The sequence below is a fragment of the Tachyglossus aculeatus genome, chromosome 2 (genome assembly GCF_015852505.1).
Source record: "Tachyglossus aculeatus isolate mTacAcu1 chromosome 2, mTacAcu1.pri, whole genome shotgun sequence".
NCBI classification, from domain to species: domain Eukaryota; kingdom Metazoa; phylum Chordata; class Mammalia; order Monotremata; family Tachyglossidae; genus Tachyglossus; species Tachyglossus aculeatus.
Window position 1 is genome coordinate 6,586,954 of NC_052067.1, and position 21,645 is coordinate 6,608,598.

Consider the following 21,645-nt stretch of genomic DNA (forward strand, 5'->3'; position numbering starts at 1 on the left):
TCAGTGCTCTGCACACAGTAAGCACCCAATAAATACCACTGATTGATTTAGGGCCATCTCGAAGCACACGAGTGGAGCAACATTTCAAAGAAAATATTCCTTCTAACTTCTACAGTCTTATAGGGGTGAGTAGCCTTGGATGACTGAAAACAAGTGTGGGGAGGGAATGTGTCGACCAACTCTGCTGTATTGTTCTCTGCCAAGCAACTTGTACTTCCCAAGCGCTTAGTACAGTGCTCTGCACACAGTAAGCGCTAAATAAATACGATTGATGATGACTGAAAACTAGTGTGGGGAGGGAATGTGCCGACCAACTCTACTGTATTGTTCTCTCCCAAGCACAAACTTCAGTGCTCTGCACACAGTAAGCACCCAATAAATACCACTGATTGATTTAGGGCCATCTCGAAGCACACGAGTGGAGAAACATTTCAAAGAAAATATTCCTCCTACCTTCTACGGTCTTATGGAGGTGAGTAGCCTTGGATGACTGAAAACGAGTGTGGGGAGGGAATGTGACGACCAACTCTACTGTATTGTTCTCTCCCAAGCACGAACTTCAGTGCTCTGCACACAGTAAGCACTCAATAAATACCACTGACTGATTTAGGGCCATCTCAAAGCACATGAGTGGAGCAACATTTCAAAGAAAATATTCCTCCTAACTTCTACGGTCTTATAGAGGTGAGTAGCCTTGGACGACTGAAAACGAGTGTGGGGAGGGAATGTGTCAACCAACTCTGCTGTATTGTTCTCTCCCAAGCACAAACTTCAGTGCTCTGCACACAGTAAGCACTCAGTGAATACCACTGATTGATTTAGGGCCATTTCAAAGCACACGAGTGGAGCAACATTTCAAAGAAAATATTCCTCCTAACTTCTACGGTCTTATAGAGGTGAGTAGCCTTGGATGACTGAAAACGAGTGTGGGGAGGGAATGTGTCGACCAACTCTACTGTATTGTTCTCTCCCAAGCACAAACTTCAGTGCTCTGCACACAGTAAGCACTCAATAAATACCACTGATTGATTTAGGGCCATCTCAAAGCACACGAGTGGAGCAACATTTCAAAGAAAATATTCCTCCTACCTTCTACGGTCTTAGAGGTGAGTAGCCTTGGATGACTGAAAACAAGTGAGGTACTTAAGGTGTGTTGGGAGAATGTGTTTGAAAACTAACCCTAGGTTCCTGTGTCTTTAAATGCCTTGAGAATCATCCTGCCATTTTTTTCTTTCCCCTACAAATGTCTTTTGTACCAGCACAATTCTTGCGTGGAAACTTCTTCAGTGACTCCTATTGCGTGACATTTGTGCTTTTTTCTATCTTCAATCAAATGTTCTTTCCTTACAGTGACTTTTTGTTCAGTATTAATAATTTCTTATTGAGCCTGTCATGGGGCAAAGGAGGATTTGTTTGGCTTTATTCCCGCCACCCCCCACCTCCCCCCCCACAGGTTCACAGGAAGATTTACCGAGGGGTCGGTTTGGTCTGTGAGGATCTATTCAATTAGAAATCCACAACGCAACAACCTTGCAGAAATCAGCTGCCAGATTTATTAATCTACCTGGAAAAAAAATAAACAAAAAAGAGGAATAAAAACAGAACTTTAAATAAACCTTTAGGTACATTTTTTTTTTCCGAAGAGTTAGTTCAATGAAATATTTTTCTTCCTTTGCTGGGAAATTCCGTTTTGGACCGATTGATTGTTCAGTGAGTCACTACCTTATACAGCATAATATATATTTTTTCTTTAAATATTATATAATTAATGCAGCGCCTTCCTTTGTTCCCCTAACTAACCCCATTGCTGAGATTCCCCAGTCAGTGCTCCTCCACAAGCATTTACGACCCCAAACGAATTCTCCGACAGAAGTATCTCCCCGGCTGGCTACTTCCAAAATCCCGTCCGGATAAACTGAACGTCGAGTTCTATTTCTTATTTGTACTTTAAGTGCCACAGTTGTCCACAAGATTACAGTTCGACATAGATAGGAAGGTCGGGGCTAGTAAGGCGTGTTGACACACGAAGAGTTTCTCTGTGCACAGAACTTTCACTGAATTCACAGAGGGCCCCTCGTCCCTAAGAGCTCAAGGGTCTGCGATGTGTTGGGAGGCGGATTAAACAAATCACACAGATGTTCATTCTTACCTGGGACCCTTAATCCCTGCTCGCTAAAAGGTCGAATCACTGCTCGGGGCTTTCTCTGTCCTTGCCTATGTTCTTCAGTGTTGTCCTTGGTGGAATTTTGGCTAGGAATATTTCTTTTGACAACCTGCCACCGAATCTCAAACCATCCACGCCGAAGTACCGCGTGTTGGCATCTCACCGAATCGCTCAGCTCACCCTTGCCTTCCTTTAACTCAGTAAGCATAACTTTCAGAAAGGTGATTATAAATAGTCAAGCACAACATTTTCTCACTTAAAAAAACCCAACAATCTAATGGAAAGAAACCACGTCCTGCTTTCATGATTGCCCCTCTGAAGAGAAAGAAGAAAAAAAAACGATTTAAAAAAAAATTAAAACTTTAAATTGTCTTCCAAACATAATCGATCACATTTACATTGAGTGTCCAAAACTAGTGGATGGAGTGTTATCAGTGCCGGCACTAGGACATCATACGGCGACTTCGTGGTATTCTCTGACAGTTCGTACGGAAGTCTCCGCCCCACAGAAAGTTAACAAAAGTTTCCGTAGAGTTCCCTTAGCAAGCTCAAGCTTTACTATTCATTCGTTGATGCGCATAAAAGCTGCTTATAGCACAGCTCGGGCGAAAGCTATTTTCTAAGCAATAAATGGTTCAAGTCATCTATTTTGTCCTGAAATGCTACCTGTAGTTACAGCATTGCTTATAAATGGTCATAGTAAATTCAGCATCAAAGAGAATATTACAGAAAAGACAGCAGCAGAAGCATTAGCATTATCTAGTATTTATATATGTTATCAACATAACACAGCAGTAAAAGGCTTAAATGCATATCAATGGGTACCGTGTCTAAAAATTCCTAAAGTACCTATTTAGTGTATTGGATAATCTTCTCAAGGAGTGCTTGCTGTAGCTAGAACAGCAGAATTAGAGAGGCGACTTAGTACAGTTAATTCCCATTGAGGAAATAACGGATGTCGGTACCCGAGGAAACGGAAGGAAAGTATTGGTTTTGTCCCTATCGCGATCCCATCTCTAACGCCGGCATGAAGGCCCGCCGGGTGTCGGGATTTCGATGGAACGGACTCTGGAGCAGGTCAAAGACTAGAGGAGCTCAATTTGAACGACAATCGTGACACGTCACGGTACAACCTTGGGGTTGGGTTGGAGCTAGAGTTGGGATTCTGCTCCTCGGTCGGTTTGGGCGGTTACTCTGTCTGAGAGAACGGAACGTCTTGTTCTGTGCGAATCCACCGTGAGCTATGTTTAGGGGGAAAAAAAAGGCATGCCAACCGTCCCCTCCCCCTCTCCCCCCAAAAAAGAACAAAACAAAACAAAAAAAAAACTAAACCCACACGGAATGATAAAAGCAATCCTTAAAGACCCTTTATTTTCCTCCCAAAGAAAGGTGCAAAATCAGTCACTCCTCACAAGGAAATTCTGACTGTGGGCGTTTCTTCAGAATCCTGGCCAAAGAGGAGGAATTTCTCTTTAACTATGATCCAAATGGTTATTTACACAATGAGAATTAACTGTACCATGGATACCCAGAGAAAATGTACAATATCTTATGCTGATATGAAACAAAACAGACATGATATAGCTTCATTGTACTCAAAACCTGTTTGTTCCCAGCCCAAGCTTAAGTAAAAAGGAAATCCCCTCCCACCCGCCCCTTTCCTTCCTATTACATAGACAAATGTTTAGATTCCTTCCCTCCCCCTTCAAATAAAGTGCGCTGTCCATGGCAGACCATAGGAATAATGTAACAGGAAGAGCCCCCTTTCGTGTACTATTAAAAAAAAAAACAAAACAACAAACAAAAAGAAAACGAACGAAGTGAATTCAGCTTTTCTCCGTATCTCGTGGAAAGGGAAGAGCTCAGGGAGATGGCTCTTCCTTTCCCCTCCCCGCCCCTTCACTGTCACTGCTGTTGGCGTGTACACGTCAGCGCGCACGTTAGTACACGTAGCCTTCGTTGTACGGGTTGCAGCAGCCCCCTTCCTGAACGTACGCCATGCTCTCGTCAAAGTGGGACAGGGGCACGGTGTCCTCTTCGTTGATGTGGCGTTCCATGTCCGTCTTCAGCAACGGGCGCTGGTTGTCTGGGAAGGCCATGGAGAAAAGGGCTTCGGGGTCGCACACAAATTTGTAGACGTATCTCTCTCCCGCCACCTGGGGAAAAGGGAAGACTGAGTTCATTCATTCATTTACTCATTCATTCAGCTGTAGTTATTGAGCACTTACTGCGTGCGGAGCACCGTACTAAGCACTCGGGGGATTACAACAGGACGATCAACGGACGGACTCCCTGCCCACAACCAGCTCACAGTCCACAGTGGGGAGACACATGTTAATGTACAAAACTCAATGACAGACATAAATGTTGTGAGGCTGGGAGGGGGGGAGGGAAGAAAAAAGCAGTGTGGCTCAGTGGAAAGAGCGTGGGCTTTGGAGTCAGAGGTCACGGGTTCAAACCCCGCCTCCGCCGCTTGTCAGCTGTGTGACTTTGGGCAAGTCACTTAACTTCTCTGTGCCTCAGTTACCTCATCTGTAAAAGGGGGATTAAGACTGTGAGCCCCCAGTGGGACATCCTGATCACCTTGTAACCTCCCCAGCGCTTAGAACAGTGCTTTACACATAGTAAGCGCTTAATAAATGCTATCATTATTATTATTATTATTATTAAAAGGGAGCAAGTCAGCGCATCGCAGAAAGGAGTGGGAAAAGAGGAAAGGGCGGCTTAGTCAGGGAAGGCCTCTGAGCTCAACAGAAACCAACCTCTCTCCCTGGCCCGGGGAGAACATGGAAAACATCGGGAATCAATCAGTCAGTGGTATTCATTGAGTGGCTCACTGCGTGCAGAGCACTGTACTGAGCATTTGGGAGTGGACGGCAACAATATAACGGACGTAATTCCTGCCTACCACGAGCTCCCAGTCTAGGGGGAAGAGGACGCACTTGCACCGGTGAGGAACGGCTGAGCGGAAATGGAGTCCCCGTGTGTGTGAGCCGAGAGGGAGAAGAAACCGTATCCTGCAAGCAGGCAGGAAGGAGAAATGGATTTCGGTTTGGGGGAAGGAGGGCAGCCCGTGAAGGTGGAAAAGTGGAGGGGTAGAGGAGAGATTATTTCTTGGCAAAGAAGGGCGCTTTACAATAAAGTCACTTGTTCACCACATCTCTGAGGCAGGCAATGAGGCAGGCGCTGCCAAAAGCCAGATACAATGGAGAAGCTGTCGTGAAAATGCAGAGGACAAGATTTTACTATATAGAAGCAGGCCAGGGCCAAGAGTGGACCACTTTATTTGTGTGCTGGAGGGTACAAGGCTCTCCAATCCACTCTGGCCCAATTCTGGGAGGGTAGTGGTGGGATTAATAGTAGTAGTAGTTGTAGAAGTACCTCAGTGTACCTTTATCTGTTATCTATCTCTCTGCCAAGCCCTCGCCCATATGCTGCCTCTGGCCTGAAACGTCCTCCCTCCTCAAATTTGACGGACAATGACTCTCCCTACTTTCAAAGCCTTATTGAAGATACATCTCCTCCGAGAGGCCTTCCCTGACTAAGCCCTCCTTTCCTCTTCCCCCCATCCCTTTCTGCATCGTCCTGACTTGCTCCCTTTATACGTCCTCCTTCCCAGCCCCACACCACTTATGCATATATCTCTAATTCATTTATTTCTATTAATGTCTGTCTCCCCCTTTAGACTATAATAATGGTGGCATTTGTTAAGCGCTTACTTTGTGCAAAGCACTGTTCTAAGCACTGGGGGGGGTACAAGGTGATCAGGTTGTCCCACTTGGGGCTCACATTCTTAATTCCCACTTTACAGATATGGCAACTGAGGCACAGAGACGTTAAGTGGCTTGCCCAAGGTCACACAGCTGACAAGTGGCGAAGCTCATTGTGGGCAGCGAATGTGTCTGTTTTTGGTTATAGTGCAGTAGTAGTAGCTCCCAAGAGCTTAGTACAGTGCTCCGCACACAGCAAGTGCTCAATAAATATGACTGAGTGAATGAATGAAGCAGTGTGGCTCATTGGAAAGACCACAGGCTTTGGAGTCAGAGGTCATGGGTTCAAATCCCGGCTCTGCCAACTGTCAGCTGTGTGACTTTGGGCAAGTCACTTCACTTCTCTGGGCCTCAGTTACCTCATCTGTAAAAATGGGGATGAAGACTGTGAGTCCTATGTGGGACAACCTGATCACCTTGTAACCTCCCCAGAGCTTAGAACAGTGCTTTGCATATAGTAAGCGCTTAATAAATGCCATCATTATTATTATTATTCTCTGTGCCTCAGTTCCCTCATCTGTAAAATGGGGATTAAAACTGTGAGCCCCCCATGGGACACCCTGATCACCTGGTAACGTCCCCAGTGCTTAGAACAGTGCTTTGCACATAGTAAGCGTTTAACAAATACCATAATTATTATTATTATTATTATTATTGTTAGTAGTAGTAGTAGTAGTAGTAGTAGAAAGCAATCAATGAAGTTATCTATTGATTATTATCAAGTAATCTATTATCTATTGAGCACTTTCTTTCTGCAGAGGTGTGGACAATATAATGGAGTTGGGGAGCTGAAAGTTAACGGGGAGACAGATGAAAAAAATAGTTATTGAGTTATTGAGCTCAGGCTCGGTGCTATGCCATGTTTGTTTTGGGGAAGGAATTCTGGTAGGTCATTCCTCATATCTGACCCTCTACTCTTTATTATTTGTTTGATTCGCAAGCATTTCTCTGTCACCTCGGTTAAGAGAATACACTCAGTGTGGGTAGGAAATGTGGAGAAGCAGCATGGCTCAGTGTAAAGAGCCCGGGCTTTGGAGTCAGAGGTCATGGGTTCAAATCCCAGCTCCGCCAACTGTCAGCTGTGTGACTTTGGGCAAGTTACTTCACTTGGCTGTGCATCAGTTACCTCATCTGTAAAATGGGGATTAAAACTGTGAGCCCCCCGTGGGACAACCTGATCACCCTGTAACCTCCCCAGCGCTTAGAACAGTGCTCTGCACATAGTAAACACTTTAACAAATACCATCATTATTATTATTATATGTTGTCCCCGTTCTTATTATATGTTATCCCCGCTCATGCTGTACTGCACCAATCAATCATCATCATCATCATCATCAATCGTATTTATTGAGCGCTTACTGTGTGCAGGGCACTGTACTAAGCGCTTGGGAAGTACAAATTGTTCAAACAATTAATTAATTAGGGTATCTGCTAAGTGCTTACTATGTGCTTAGCACTGTTCTAAGTGTTGGGGGTAGATACAAGGTAATCAGGTTGTCCCACGGTCTTAATCCCCATTTTACAGATGAGGTAACTGAGGCCCAGAAAAATTAAGCGACTTGCCCAAGGTCACACAGCAGACAAATGGCAGGGCCAGGATCAGAACTCACATCCTCTGACTGCTTTTGCCACTAGGCCTTGCTGCTTCTCTTTCTTCATCATCAGCATGATCATGGTACTTACTGAGCACTGACTGTGTGCTGAGCTCTGTACTAAGGGCTTGGGAGAGTACAATGTCATGGAGTTGGTGGACACGTTCCCTGCCCACAGAAGGTTTAGAGTCCAGAGCGGGAGATGGACATTGATATAAAATAGATACCCAAGTAGCCGCTCAATAAATACCATTACTACTACTGGTCTCCCAACTTTTCCCATCAAGTCACACACTAGGGGCACCACTAGAATTCCACCTTGGGCTCTGTTGTTCCCTCAATCCCAGAAACAAGGCAATGTTTAGGATCAGGTAATTTCTGCAATTATAAATGAATCTGTTCCTGTCATTAATAATAATGGTAAACATTAATGACAACAAACAACAACAATAACGTGTCAATCATTTGCACTTATTGAACACTCACTGTGTGCACGGCACTGTACGAAGCACATGGGAGAGTACGCTATAACAGAGTCGGCAGACAAGCTCCCTGCCCACGGTGAGCTTAGTAATAATAATGGTGTTTGTTTAAAGCGCTCACTAAGCACTGCACTAAGCACTGGGGTAGATCCAAGGTAATCAGGTTGCCCCACGTGGGGCTCACAGTCTTCATCCCCATTTTTTAGATGTGGTAACTGAGGCACAGAGAGGTTAAGTGGCTAGTCCAAGGTCACAGAGCAGACAGGTGGCAGATCTGGGATTAGAACCCACGACCTCTGACTCCCAAGCCCAGGGTCTTTCATTCATTCATTCAACCGTATTTACTGAGCGCTTACTGTGTGCACAGCACTGGACTAAGCGCTTGGGAAGTCCAAGTTGGCAACATATAGAGACGGTCCCTACCCAACAGCGGGCTCACAGTCTAGAAGGGGGAGACGGACAACAAAACAAGACATATTAACAAAATAAAATAAATAGAATTAATATGTAGAAGTAAGATAAATAAATAAATAGAGTAATAAATCTGTACAAACATATATACAGGTGCGGTGGGGTGGGGAAGGAGGTAAGGCTGGGGGGATGGGGAGGGGGAGGAGGGGGCTCTTGCCCCTAGGCTATTCTGCTTCTTGGAAGACAATTCTCTAGGCCATCTCGCTGACAGCCCTGACAGTGTGTCTGGTGGAAATAGGACAGGACTGGGAGTCCAGAGACCCAAGTTCTTGTTCTGGCTCTGCCACATAATAATAATAATAATAATAATAATAATAATAATAATAATAATGGTATTTGTTAAGCGCTTACTATGTGCAAAGCACTGTTCTAAGCGCTGGGGGGTTACAAGGTGATCAGGTTGCCCCACGTGGGGCTCACAGTCTTAATCCCCATTTTACAGATGAGGGAACTGAGGCACAGAGAAGTTAAGCGACTTGCCCAAAGTCACACAGCTGACAATTGGTGGAGCCGGGATTTGAACCCATGACCTCTGACTCCAAAGCCCAGGCTCTTTCCACTGAGCCACGCTGCTCGAATGTCTGCTGAGTGACCTTGGGCAAGCCACTTCACTTCTCTGTACCTGTGTTTCCTCATCTGGAAGAGGGGGATAAATACCTGTTCACAATACCTCTTACACTGAGAGTCCCATATGGCACAGACACATGTGTGTCTAACCTGATGATCTTCTATCAATCAATCAATCAATCATATTTATTGAGCGCTTACTGTGTGCAGAGCACTGTACTAAGCGCTTGGGAAGTACAAGTTGGCAACATATAGAGACAGTCCCTACCCAACAGTGGGCTCACAGTCTAAAAGTGCTTAGTGCTTAGTACAGTGCTTGGCACATAGTAAGCCCTGAAAAACACCATTAGTCTTATTGTGAAGAGGGTTCTTAAGGATTCCCAACTGTGATCCCATTCCTGGCTTTCCTTAACCCCCATCAAGGTCAAAGGCTTATTTGAGAAGGATGCAAAGAAGTTGGGCAGACGATAGACATTTTCCCTCTTTAGATTGTAAACTCATTGTGGCAGGGAATGTGACTGTTCTACTGTACTCTCCCCAGTGCTGAGTACAGTGCTCTGCGCACAGTAAGCGCTCAATAAATACGATTGACCGACTGACTTAAGCTGACTAAAATAACAAAGCAGAATCCAAGTAACAGAAAGAGATCGCTCTGCAGACTGTTTGAAAACATTATAATAATTGTGACATTTGTAACGCGCTTACTATGTGTCAAGCCTTGTACTAAGCGCTGGGGGAGATAGAAGATAATCAGGTAGGACGCAGTCACTGTCCCACATAGGGCTCACAGTCAAAGCAGGAGAGAGTACAGATATTGAATCCCCATTTTACCGATGAGGAAACTAAAGCCCAGAGAAGTTAAGTGACTTTCCCAGCGTCACACAGAAAGTAGATGGCAAAGGTGGGATTGGAATTCAGGTCCTCTAACTCCTTAGGCCCGTGCTCTTTCCATCTCTTCCTCCCTTCCAGGCCCTACTGAGAGCTCACCTCCTCCAGGAGGCCTTCCCAGACTGAGCCCCTTCCTTCCCTCCCCCTCGTCCCCCTCTCCATCCCCCCACCTTACCTCCTTCCCTTCCCCACAGCACCTGTATATATGTATATATATATGTTTGCACATATTTATTACTCTATTTATTTATTTATTTATTTTACTTGTACATATCTATTCTATTTATTTTATTTTGTTAGTATGTTTGGTTTTGTTCTGTCTCCCCCTTTAAGACTGTGAGCCCACTGCTGGGTAGGGACTGTCTCTATATGTTGCCAACTTGTACTTCCCAAGCGCTTAGTACAGTGCTCTGCACACAGTAAGCGCTCAATAAATACGATTGATTGATTGATTGATTGATTAGGCCTTGCTGTTGATTCACTATCAATCGGTTAACTGTATTTACTGAGCACTTACTGTGTCCAGGGTACTGTACTAAGCACTTGGGAGAGTACAACACAACATTATAAAAGACACATTCCCTGCCCGCAATAAGCCTGTAGCCTAGAGGGAAAAATACCTGCAATTTGTCCAGACATGGGACTTTTTCTCTGGACTTGAATCCAAGTGGCAGATCCACCACTGGCAAACAATAAAAATTCTCTAGAGGAAATTTCCTCTAGATCCCCTCAATCCAAATTTTCAAGGATCGTCTCTCAGTTCTCATATTCATCCCCATATGCAGGCAGGGGTGCTGTACCCCTGAAATGAGAACTAAGCTAAGCTTGCCTCGCTTCAGGAAGGAGCACATTGTTGGGTTTTGTGGCGTGACGTATACAAATTAACCCTCGACAATGCAGTGCATTTTAATGCTGCAGTCACGGCCTTCTCACCTTCTGCATGATTCCCTTTTCATAATAATAGCGGAGCGAACGGCTGAGTTTATCGTAGTTCATAGCTGGCCTGTTTTTCTGAATACCCCAGCGACGTGCCACCTGGCCGAAAAAAAAAAAAAATTAGAAACATTGGATTGTTAAACGGAGCTAACAAGCATTCTTTTTCTTTTAAAGTACACAACCTTTGCAGGTTGAAGACATAAGTAAAGAGACAAAGGTCGCCGTGACCTGAATTTCCTGTGTCCCAGTATGCTTTCTAAACCAGGCATGCAATCATCACCCTGAAACGTTACAATAGACCTCTTTGTCGTTCTGTTTTGGGTACAGAATTAAATGGAAATAAGGGGATGTATTTACAAAGCGAATGAATAGTCCGGGGAATTGCCAAAGTGAGGAAAACTCTTTCTTCACTCGGCTTTGCTGAGGTATCGCCTGCTTTTCTCCCTTTTCATTCTTCCACCCTGTAGTTCAAGGTTCATGTCAACACAGAATCTCTAGTTGGGTGCAGGAAGCGGAGTGGTTGTGTTTTCAAGCGGGCAATACTGAGCCCATTATGAAAGTAAGACAAGGAACATCCCATTCGGCTCCTGGCTCTGCAGATCAGGGAGCAAGAGGCACACTGCGTACAATAGGGGAAAACGATTTACAAATTAATGAACTCAACGGCGAACCATTGATGCAGCCTGCAGGAGGATAAGAACCACACAGGGAGTCCACCCTAAATCCAGGAATTAGCTATTCATTAAGTGGATGGTAATGGAGGGCTAAAAATAAGAAGGTTATGAAAAAGGTCATAATCAGATTCCACAAGAGGAGAAACTGTAATGTGGTAAGGTCTGTTTTGCTACTTACTGAAAAGTTTCTTAGCTTTAACGAAAGCAAGAGGATTAAAAAAAAAAATCCTCCAGAACACTAAAATTCCTTGAAAAGAAAAATGGGGGGGGGGGGGGGGAGTGATTTTTAAACAGGTTTCTCTTATTTCATTTATACTTTGTGTTTATTTGGAATGGAACGCCAAAGTTACTCTGTTTACCTCCTCTGATCACCAACAAGGACTTTCATGCTGTATAGAGTTTGTCTGCCCAGAAACAAGGCAATGTTTAGGATCAGGTAATTTCTGCAATTACAAATGAATCTGTTCCTGTCATTAATAATAATGGTAAACATTAATGACAACAAACAACAACAATAATAATAACAATATTTGTGGTGGGCTTAATCCTTGACAACTCTGAGGTAGATAGAAAATGATCAGATGGGAAATGGTCCCTGTCCCATTTGGAGCTCTTACTGTGTGCAGAGCACTGCATTGTATTTTAGCAAGTGAAGTGACTTACCCAGGACCACCCAGCAGGCAACTGGCAGAGTCAGGATTAGAACTCAGGCCTGCTGACTCCTTAGCCCACGTAAAATAGATATCATGTGGCCTGGCCATGTGAAATAAAGGCCGATCCCATCTCAAAAGTCCAATAATATAATAATACTGACGACGGTATTTGTTAAGCATTTATTTTGTGCCGGGCGCTCTACTAAGCGCTGGGGTGGAAACAAGCAAATCGAGTTGGACGCAGTCCCTGTCCCTTGTGGGGATCACAGTCTCGATCCTTATTTTAAAGATGACGTAAGTGGTCCACTTGCCCAAGGTCATAAAACAGAAAAGTCGCAGACCTGGGATGAAAATCCCTTCCCAAGCCCATGCTCTTATCCACTAAGCGACATTTCTTCTCTAGGCTGGATCCCCCCACCCTGGTCAGTCCAAAACCCAACACGGTATGAAAAAAGTCCAGGTGGTCTGGAGTGCTGATCTCCCCACCCCACAAATTCACACAGCTCCTAAGCTCTCCCCCACCATTTTTTGTGGTATTTGTGAAACATTGGGGGAGATACAAGGACTACAAACTAATCAGGGTGGACACAGTCCACGTCCCACATGGGGCACTGTCTCAATCCCCATTTTACAGATGAGGAAACTGAGGTACGGGGGGTGTCGTGACTTGCCCAAGGTCACATAGGAGACAAGTGGTGGAGTCAGAATTAGAACCCATGTCCTCTGATTCCCTGGGCTGAGCTCTTTCCGCTAGACTATGCTGCTTCTCAAGATGCTCAGAGAACTCTCTGTGTGACTTTGGCAAGTCGCTTAAATTCTTTATTCCTAAATTTCTTTGTCTGTAAAAGGGGGATGAAATACCATTTTTCCCCTCCCCTATTTGGACTGTGAGGTTTGTGTGTGGCTGAATTGACTGTATTACATTTACCACAGTGCTTGGCACATAGATCTTTCCACTAGACTATGCTGCTTCCCAAGATGCTCGGAGATCTCTCTGTGTGACTTTGGCAAGTGCCTTAAATTCTTTAATCCTAAATTTCTTTGTCTGTAAAAGGGGGATGAAATATCTTTTCCCCTCCGCTGTTTAGACTGTGAGGCTTGTGTGTGGCTGAACTGACTGTATTACATTTACCACAGTGCTTGGCACATAGCAAAGCACTTAAATACCATAATCATTATAATTAATCAGGATTGTCATTTTCCTGGTCTTGATTTGAGTGAGGGTTCCAAGGCAGCAGGTAACCAACTGCAAAACAGTCCCTGAGTTACGGCACGGCAATTCTCCTCACAAAAGCCCAAGAAAAATATCTGGATTAACTCAGTTTGGCTGAACTGAGACCTTGATTTGCAAATCACTTTCTCTTATTTCACTTTTGCTTTGTGTTTATTTGGACTGGATCTCCAAAGCTATTCTTTTTGCCTCCTCTTAGCACCAACAAAGACTTTCAAGCTGTCAAGAGCTTGTCTGCCTAGAAAAAGGTAATATTTTGGGTCAGGTAATGTTGGCTCCTAGAAGCAGTTTATATTTCGAGGTGCTCCCAGTTTAATAGATATTTAGCATAAATGAAAAGTGCCAAGAAAAATTCTTGGTTGGGGATAGGTGGTTGGGCTCTTCTGTCTGGCTCGCACTAGCCATTTCTTCCTCGGGATGGCTGGTGTCCTAATCATAATAAAAATGCGGTACTGGTTAAGTACTTTCTGGGTGCCAAGTATTGCGCTTTGCAATGGGGCAGGTACAAGAGAATCAGGTTAGGTACAGTTCCCGTCCTACAGCGGGCTCACAGTCTAAGTGGGAAAACAGGTATTTCATCCCCACTTGTCAGATGAGGAAAGTGAGGCACAGAAAAGTTGAAGGACTTATAATAATAATAATAATGATGGCATTTATTAAGCACTTACAATGTGCAAAGCACTGTTCTAAGCGCTGGGGAGGTTACAAGGTGATCAGGTTGTCCCACGGGGGGCTCACGGTCTTAATCCCCATTTTACAGGTGAGGTAACTGAGGCCCAGAGAAATTAAGTGATTTGCCCAAAGTCACACAGCTGACAATTGCCGGAGACGGGATTTGAACCCATGACCTGACTCCAAAGCCCGTGCTCTTTCTACTGAGCCACGCTGCTTCTCTGACTTGCCCAAGGTAACAGAGTGGGCCGATGGCTGGCCAGAATTAGAATTCAGGTCCCTGAATCCCAGGCCCGCGCTCTTTCCGTTAGGCTACTTAGGGCCCCGACTCCCATCATGCTACAGCAAATTTTTATTTTTACTCTGATTAATCGTTTTCCTTCTCTCTTCGGCCTCGTTTGACTCTGTGTCTCACACACCTCTTAAAACACAAAATACCTTATAGAACCTAGACACTATTACTTAAGCTGAGTTTTCCTCAGAGAATTGTCAGCATCCTCATTAACAAACAAAAGAAGCTATCGCTGCATTTTTGGCTGGAGAAAGGTGAGCTTACTTTTTGCCACTGAGCCTTCTTCTCTGGAAAGGTAACAGTAATAATTAATGTGCTATTTGTTAAGCTCTTACCATGTGCCAAGTACTGTGTGCTAAGTGCGGGAGAAGAAACAGAATGATCCAATTGGACACAGTCATAATGACATAGTATCCTCGATGGTTATATGTTGCCAACCTGTACTTCCCAAGCGCTTAGTACAGTGCTCTGCACATAGTAAGCGCTCAATAAATACAATTGAATGAATGAATGAATGAATGAGAAGCAATGTGACCTTGTGAAGAGAGCACGGGCCTGGGATTCAGAAGGATCTGAGTTCTAATCCCAGCTCCGCCACTTGTCAGCTGTGTGACCTTGGGCAAGTCACTTCCCTTCTCTGGGCTTCAGTTACCTCACATGTAAAATAGGGATTAAGACTGTGAGCCCCATGTGGGAAAGAGGCTGTGTCTAATCTGATTAATCTGTTATTACCTCAGCGCTAGCTCTATGAAAGCCACGATTGTATCTTCAATGTCTTCCATACATTCCCCAAGCATCTAGTACATTGCTCTGCTCACATGAGGTGCTCAATAAGTAGGGTGGATACTACTACTGCTTCAGGGGGCTGCAGAGACCACAGTGACTTGTAAACAGAATTTATGCTTCCGTATAGATTTAACTCATTACTCACAGAGGGACCAAGACAGAGTGACTTCCACTGGGAAGAGAGACTCGCCTATCTTTGCTGACTCTGGGGTGACAGAGGTTTATTTGGGGCTAGCAATCGCTTATTTGAAAACCATTAAAGCCAGTAGTAAGGGATTTTCTAACGCTGAGCTTCACACCAAATATAATTGTGGTTTTTGTTAAGTGCTTAATACAAGCACTGTACTGGGGTAGGTACAAGATCATCTGGTCCCATATGATGCTCACTGTGTAAGTACGAGGGAGAACGGGTGTTGAATTTCTAGACTGCAAGCCCGCTGTTGGGTAGGGACCGTATCTGTATGTTGCCAACTTGTACTTCCCAAGCGCTTAGTACAGTGCTCTGCAGACAGTAAGCGCTCAATAAATACGATTGGATGAATGAATGAATGAATGAATGAATCCCCATTCTGCTAATGAGGGTGCTGAGGCAGATAGTAGTGAAGTGACTTGCCCAAGGTCACACAGCAGACAAGTGGCGGAGCTGGAATTAGGATCCAGGTTCTCTGAATCCCAGGCCTGTATTCTTCCCGCTATGCCATATCGCTTTTGCCAAGAAAATCAGGCCAAACCTCAACTCATCACTGAGAACTGATCAAATATTACCAACATCTCACTGCTGGGGAGCAAGATGTTTAGACGTGTAATATCCCCAATTTTAAATAGACAGTGGATCAAAAGAGTAAGATAGTAAAATTGTCGTGTAGATAGCCTTTCTCCAAACAAAACTAACTTCTTCCTTAGGACCGCTTCGCTCGTTTTCAAAGGAAATATGAAAAGTTCATCACATGTAGAACTCTGCCCTAAAAATAATTCTTCAGAAACTGATGGATGACACAAGAAATTATTATTTGCTGAGGCAATTCGATTGATTTACATCCTCTGGGTAGCTGCTGTCTTCTCAAGAAATGTTCCATCTTCAATTATCTTCCAATCGTTTCCTCCGTCCTAATGAGACTTGTACCTCAGATTATATCTTCATTTCCAAAGACACATGGGGCTAAAGTCTCTGCCTACACATTCCTCTTGGTTTCTGCTTCCTTTCCTGACTGATTGACTGATTGATTGATTTTCGGCTGGGAACTGTTCTGAGACTACAATTCAGCCAAGATGCTGCCAGTCGTTTTTCTTTTTTTAATGGTATTTGTTAAGCGCCTACTCTGTGCCAGGCACTGTACTCAGCGCTGGGGCAGATACAGGCTAATCAAGTTGGACACAGTCCATGCCCCAAGTGGGGCTCACAGTCCTAATCCCCATTTCACAAATGAGGGAACTGAAGCACAGAGAAGTGAAGGGACTTGCCCGAGATCACACAGCAGGTAAGTGGTGGAGCCAGAATCAGAACCCAGGTCATTCATTCTTGCAATTATATTTATTGAGCGCTTCCTGGTGCTTGGGAAAGTCCAATACAACAATATATCGTGACATTCCCTGCCCACAATGAGCAATGAGCTCACAAATCTAGACACTCCCAGGCCCATACTCTATCCACTAGGCCACACTGCGTCTCAGTAGTATTTTGTACTGTCCATACACACAGTACAGCACAATGCACAAAATGGGCATTCGGTAAATATTAATGCCACTACAAGCTCTTATGTGAAAAAGAATGGAAAACCAGATATTTCAGTTTAGCTTACAAAAACCTGAAACAGATTCCTTACCTGATCTTCTTAGATCTCAATCCTATAGCTTTCCCTTCCGCATGGCAAGGGGGATCATACTGTATCATCTACCCCAGTGCTCAGCACATACTAAGGGCTGAACAAATACTAATGATGAATAATTATGGTGTTTGTTCTTCTCTTTCTATGTGATATGCACTGTACTAAGCCCTGGGGTAGATACAATATAATCAGGTTGGATGCAGTCTCCGTCCCCATCAATCAATCATATTTATTGAGCACTACACTCGATAGTGTGCTCGGTAATACACACTACACTATATATATATATATATATATACATACAATATATAATACACTAATAAACAAGTGTAAATACTTGCTTAAGAGTAAATAAATACTCTTAATAAAAAAGAAGAGTTGGTAGACACATTCCCTGCTCACAGGGGCTCACAGCCTAGAGAGAGTCCCACATGAGTCTCACCATGCAAGTAAGAGGGAGAAATGCGCCAAATGCCACTTTTTTATGGTATTTGTTACACGTTATGTGCCTGGCACTGTACTGAGCGCTGGGGCAGATACAAGCAACTCAGGTAGGACACAGGGATCGCCTCTACCAAATCAGTTGTGTTGTACTTTCCCCGGCACTTACTCCAGCGCTCTGCAAACAGTAAGCTACAATAAATACGGACGACTGATCTGTAGCTTGATTCAAACTCTTTGACAACCTCAGTGCCAGGGCCTGTGCCTTGATTCATTCAATCATATTTATTGAGTGCTTCCTGTGTGCAGAGCACTGTACTAAGCGCTTGGGGCAACATATGGAGACGGTCCCTACCCAACAGCAGGCTCACAGTCTAGATTTCCACCCGACCGACGTCAACGAGGGAGGCGGCACCCCAGCCCGTCTGCCCGAAGTTCGCTGGGGCTCGTCTATCGCCCGTCCCCCGGCACCCACCTCTTCCGGTTCGATCAGTTTGAACTCCATGCCTCGGCCGGTCCAGGCGATGAAATGGGAATTGGAAGGGTCGTCGAGGAGGGCGACCAGAAACTGCCAGAGTTGGAGCGAGCCTCGTCGCTGATAGGTGGGTCCGTCCCGGTACATCCCGGGCTCCTGTTTGATGTCCCCTGGAGAGCAGGAAAATCCTAGGGGTTAGTTAACAAGGTGGGCGGACTTCTTTTATTTATTTTTTTCTTCTTTTTTTTGATATTTGCAAATGCTTACTATTTTCATTCATTCATTCATTCATTTAATCGTATCTGTTAGGAGCATACTTTGTGCAGAACACTGTACTAAGCACTTGGGAAGAACAATACGAGAATAAACAGGGATAATCCCTGCTCACAGAGAGCTCACAGTCTAGAGGGGGCATGAGAAAGACATCAATACAAATCAATAAAATGACAAGATCTGTACATAAATGCTGTGGGGCTGGGATAATCCCTGCCCACAGAGAGCCCACAGTCTAGAGGGGGCATGAGAAAGACATCAATACAAATCAGTAAAATGACAGACATAAATGCTGTGGGGCTGGGATGGGCTGCGAAGAGCCAAGGGGGCAAGTCAGGGTGACGCAGAAGAGAGTGGGAGAAGAGGAAAAGTGGGGATTAGTCTAGAAAGGCCTCTTGGAAAAGATGGACCTTCAGTAAGGCTTTGAAGTGGGGGAGAGTGACAAACGCTGTGCTAAACACTGGAGTAGATACAAGTTAATCAGTTTGGACACAGTCCATGTCCCCCATGGGACTTACTCCCCATTTAAAGGATCAAGGAACTAAGGCACAGATGGTTTGGCGACTTGCCCACGGTCACACAGCAGAGGAGGAGCCGGGATCAGAACCCAGGTCCTTCTGACTCTTAGGCCTGGGCTCTATCCACTGGGCCACACTGCTTCTCTGTGTTCTCACTGTATTCTTTGAATTCTCCGGATTACGGTGGCAAGGATCAGAATTGTTAGGAATTGAACTCAAGATTCTAGTTCTGGCTCTGCCAGTGATTAGTGGGCACGTCTGGAAAATCAATTTCATTTCTTCATAGCCTCCCATTCATCCTCAACTGTACGGCAGACCCCATAATATTATTCCCGGACCTCAAAGAACCGAAATAAGAACTGCTCATCTGCACGTCACCGACTGCCCAGTGGCTTTCCCAGCCCGTTTCTTTGGGGAAGAGCCTTTTATCGTTAACTTTGGCACTCCTCCCAATACCTCAGGAAGTTCTCCAGGCCAAAAAGGTTAGTTATAATAATAATCGTGGTTTTGTTAAGCCCTTACTTCGTGCCAAAAACTACACTAAGCACTAGGGTAGATAAGATTTAAGCAGATCAGAGCCAGCCCCTGCCCCATAAGGGGCTCACGATCTAAAGAGGAGGGAGAACTGGTATCCCCTATCCCCATTTTACTGATGAAGAGACTGAGGCCTAGAGAAAATAGGTGACTGTAATAAGAATAATGATGATTGCGGTATTCGCTAAGCATTTACTATATAATAATAATTATGGTATTTGTTAAGCGCTTACAATGTGCCAAGCACGGTTCTAAGCGCTGTGGTTCCACGTGGGTTCACAGTCTTAATCCCCAATTTGCAGATGAGGTAACTGAGGCACAGATAAGTGGCTTGCCCAAGTTCGCACAGCAGACAAGTGGCGGAGCCGGAATTAGAACTCACATCCTCTGACTCCCAAGCCCAGGATCTTTCCATTAAGCCATGGTGCTTCCCGGCAAGCACCGTTCTAAGCTCTGGGGTGGCTATAAGCTAATCAGTTTGGACACAACTTCTGTTCCATATAGTGCTCATGGTAAGAGGAAGAACGAGAACTAAATCCCCATTTTGCAGAAGAGGAAACCGAGGCCCAGAGAAGTGAAGTGACTTGGCCAAGGTTACAGAGCAAGCAAGAGAGATTAGAACCCAGGTCTCCTGATTCCCAGGCCTGTAAACATTAAAGGGTGGATTGGGGATGAATTGAGAGGCAAGCGATCCTCCAGGGAAAGGTGGAAGTGTTAAGGGAAGTTGGAAGCATTAAGGATGAGAGATTGTCCTGTTCCTAAATATGAGAGTGGGATACCAATGGATATCTCCCACTTGAGAACAGACACTCCATGTGGGCACAGAGCCTATGTCCCTTCTTTGCTTTGTATTTCCCAAGGACTTAACAGTAAGCTTATTGTGGGAAGGGAATATATCTACTAAGTCTGTTTTATTGTATTCTCCCAAGCACTTAGTACAGTGCTCTGCAATGGTAAGTGCTCAATACCACTGATAGATTCATTACAACCAGCCGGTGCTCTTAAATAATTATCGTATTTGATAAGCACTTAGTACAGTGCTCTGCACACAGTAAGCGCTCAATAAATACGATTGATTGATTGATTAAGTGCTTGCTCTGTGCCAGGCACGCACTGCAGTAGACCCAAGCAAATCGGTTTGGACACGGTCCCTGTCCCATGTGGGGCTCACAGTCTCAAGCCCCATTTTACAGATGAAGGAACAGGGAAAGGTGGAAGTGTTAAGGGAAGTTGGAAGCATTAAGGATGAGAGATTGTCCTGTTCCTAAATATGAGAGTGGATACCAATGGATATCTCCCACTTGAGAACAGACACTCCATGTGGGCACAGAGCCTATGTCCCTTCTTTGCTTTGTATTTCCCAAGGACTTAATAGTAAGCTTATTGTGGGAAGGGAATGTATCTACTAAGTCTGTTTCACTGTATTCTCCCAAGTGCTCTGCAATGGTAAGTGCTCAATGCCACTGATAGATTCATTACAACCAGCCGGTGCTCTTAATTATGGTATTTGATAAGCGCTTAGTACAGTACTCTGCACACAGTAAGCGCTCAATAAATACGATTGATTGATTAAGTGCTTGCTCTGTGCCAGGCACGCGCTGCGGTAGACACAAGCAAATCGGTTTGGACACGGTCCCTGTCCCATGTGGGGCTCACAGTCTCAATCCCCATTTTACAGATGAAGGAACAGGGAAAGGTGGAAGTGTTAAGGGAAGTTGGAAGCATTAAGGATGAGAGATTGTCCGGTTCCTAAATATGAGAGTGGATACCAATGGATATCTCCCACTTGAGAACAGACACTCCATGTGGGCACAGAGTCTATGTCCCTTCTTTGCTTTGTATTTCCCAAGGACTTAATACTAAGCTTATTGTGGGAAGGGAATGTATCTACTAAGTCTGTTTTATTGTACTCTCCCAAGCGCTTAGTACAGCGCTCTGCAATGGTAAGTGCTCAATGCCACTGACAGATTCATTGCAACCAGCCGGTGCTCTTAAATAATTATGGTATTCGTCAAGCACTTGCTCTGTGCCAGGCACGCGCTGCGGTAGACACAAGCAAATTGGTTTGGACACGGTCCCTGTCCCATGTGGGGCGGCTCACAGTCTCAATCCCCATTTTACAGATGAAGGAACTGAGGCCCAGAGAATGAGAGTGACTTGCCCAAGGTCACACAGCAGACAAATGGCAGAGGCGGGATTAGAAACCATGACTTCCTGACTCAAGGGCCCATGCTCTATCCACTACAGCATGCTGCGTCTCTTAAATGCTCTTACTATGATTTAGTAAGGGCTACTTATTCCTCATTCCCCACTCCATGCCTTGGAAACAGAGGAACATGGTGAGAGGAGAGCCACTGGTTGGGAAAGAGTGAAGGAAAACATGCAGCACACATCATT

At 44.7% G+C, this 21,645-nt stretch overlaps 1 protein-coding gene across 4 annotated transcripts in view; it reads right to left on the bottom strand.

Annotated features, from left to right (window-relative positions):
- Window positions 1-3,821: 3,821 nt before the first annotated feature.
- The window catches only part of ETV1 (ETS variant transcription factor 1), a 154,846-nt gene continuing 137,022 nt past the window's right edge, over window positions 3,822-21,645 (bottom strand). For all 4 annotated transcript variants that reach the window (XM_038741303.1, XM_038741295.1, XM_038741311.1 and 1 more), the window contains 3 exons: window positions 17,924-18,093; window positions 10,871-10,972; window positions 3,822-4,320 (listed from right to left, as the gene is read on the bottom strand). In XM_038741303.1, coding sequence (XP_038597231.1) covers window positions 4,105-4,320; window positions 10,871-10,972; window positions 17,924-18,093 — 488 coding nt within the window. In that variant the 3' untranslated portion in view covers window positions 3,822-4,104. The remainder of the gene's footprint in view (window positions 4,321-10,870; window positions 10,973-17,923; window positions 18,094-21,645) is intronic.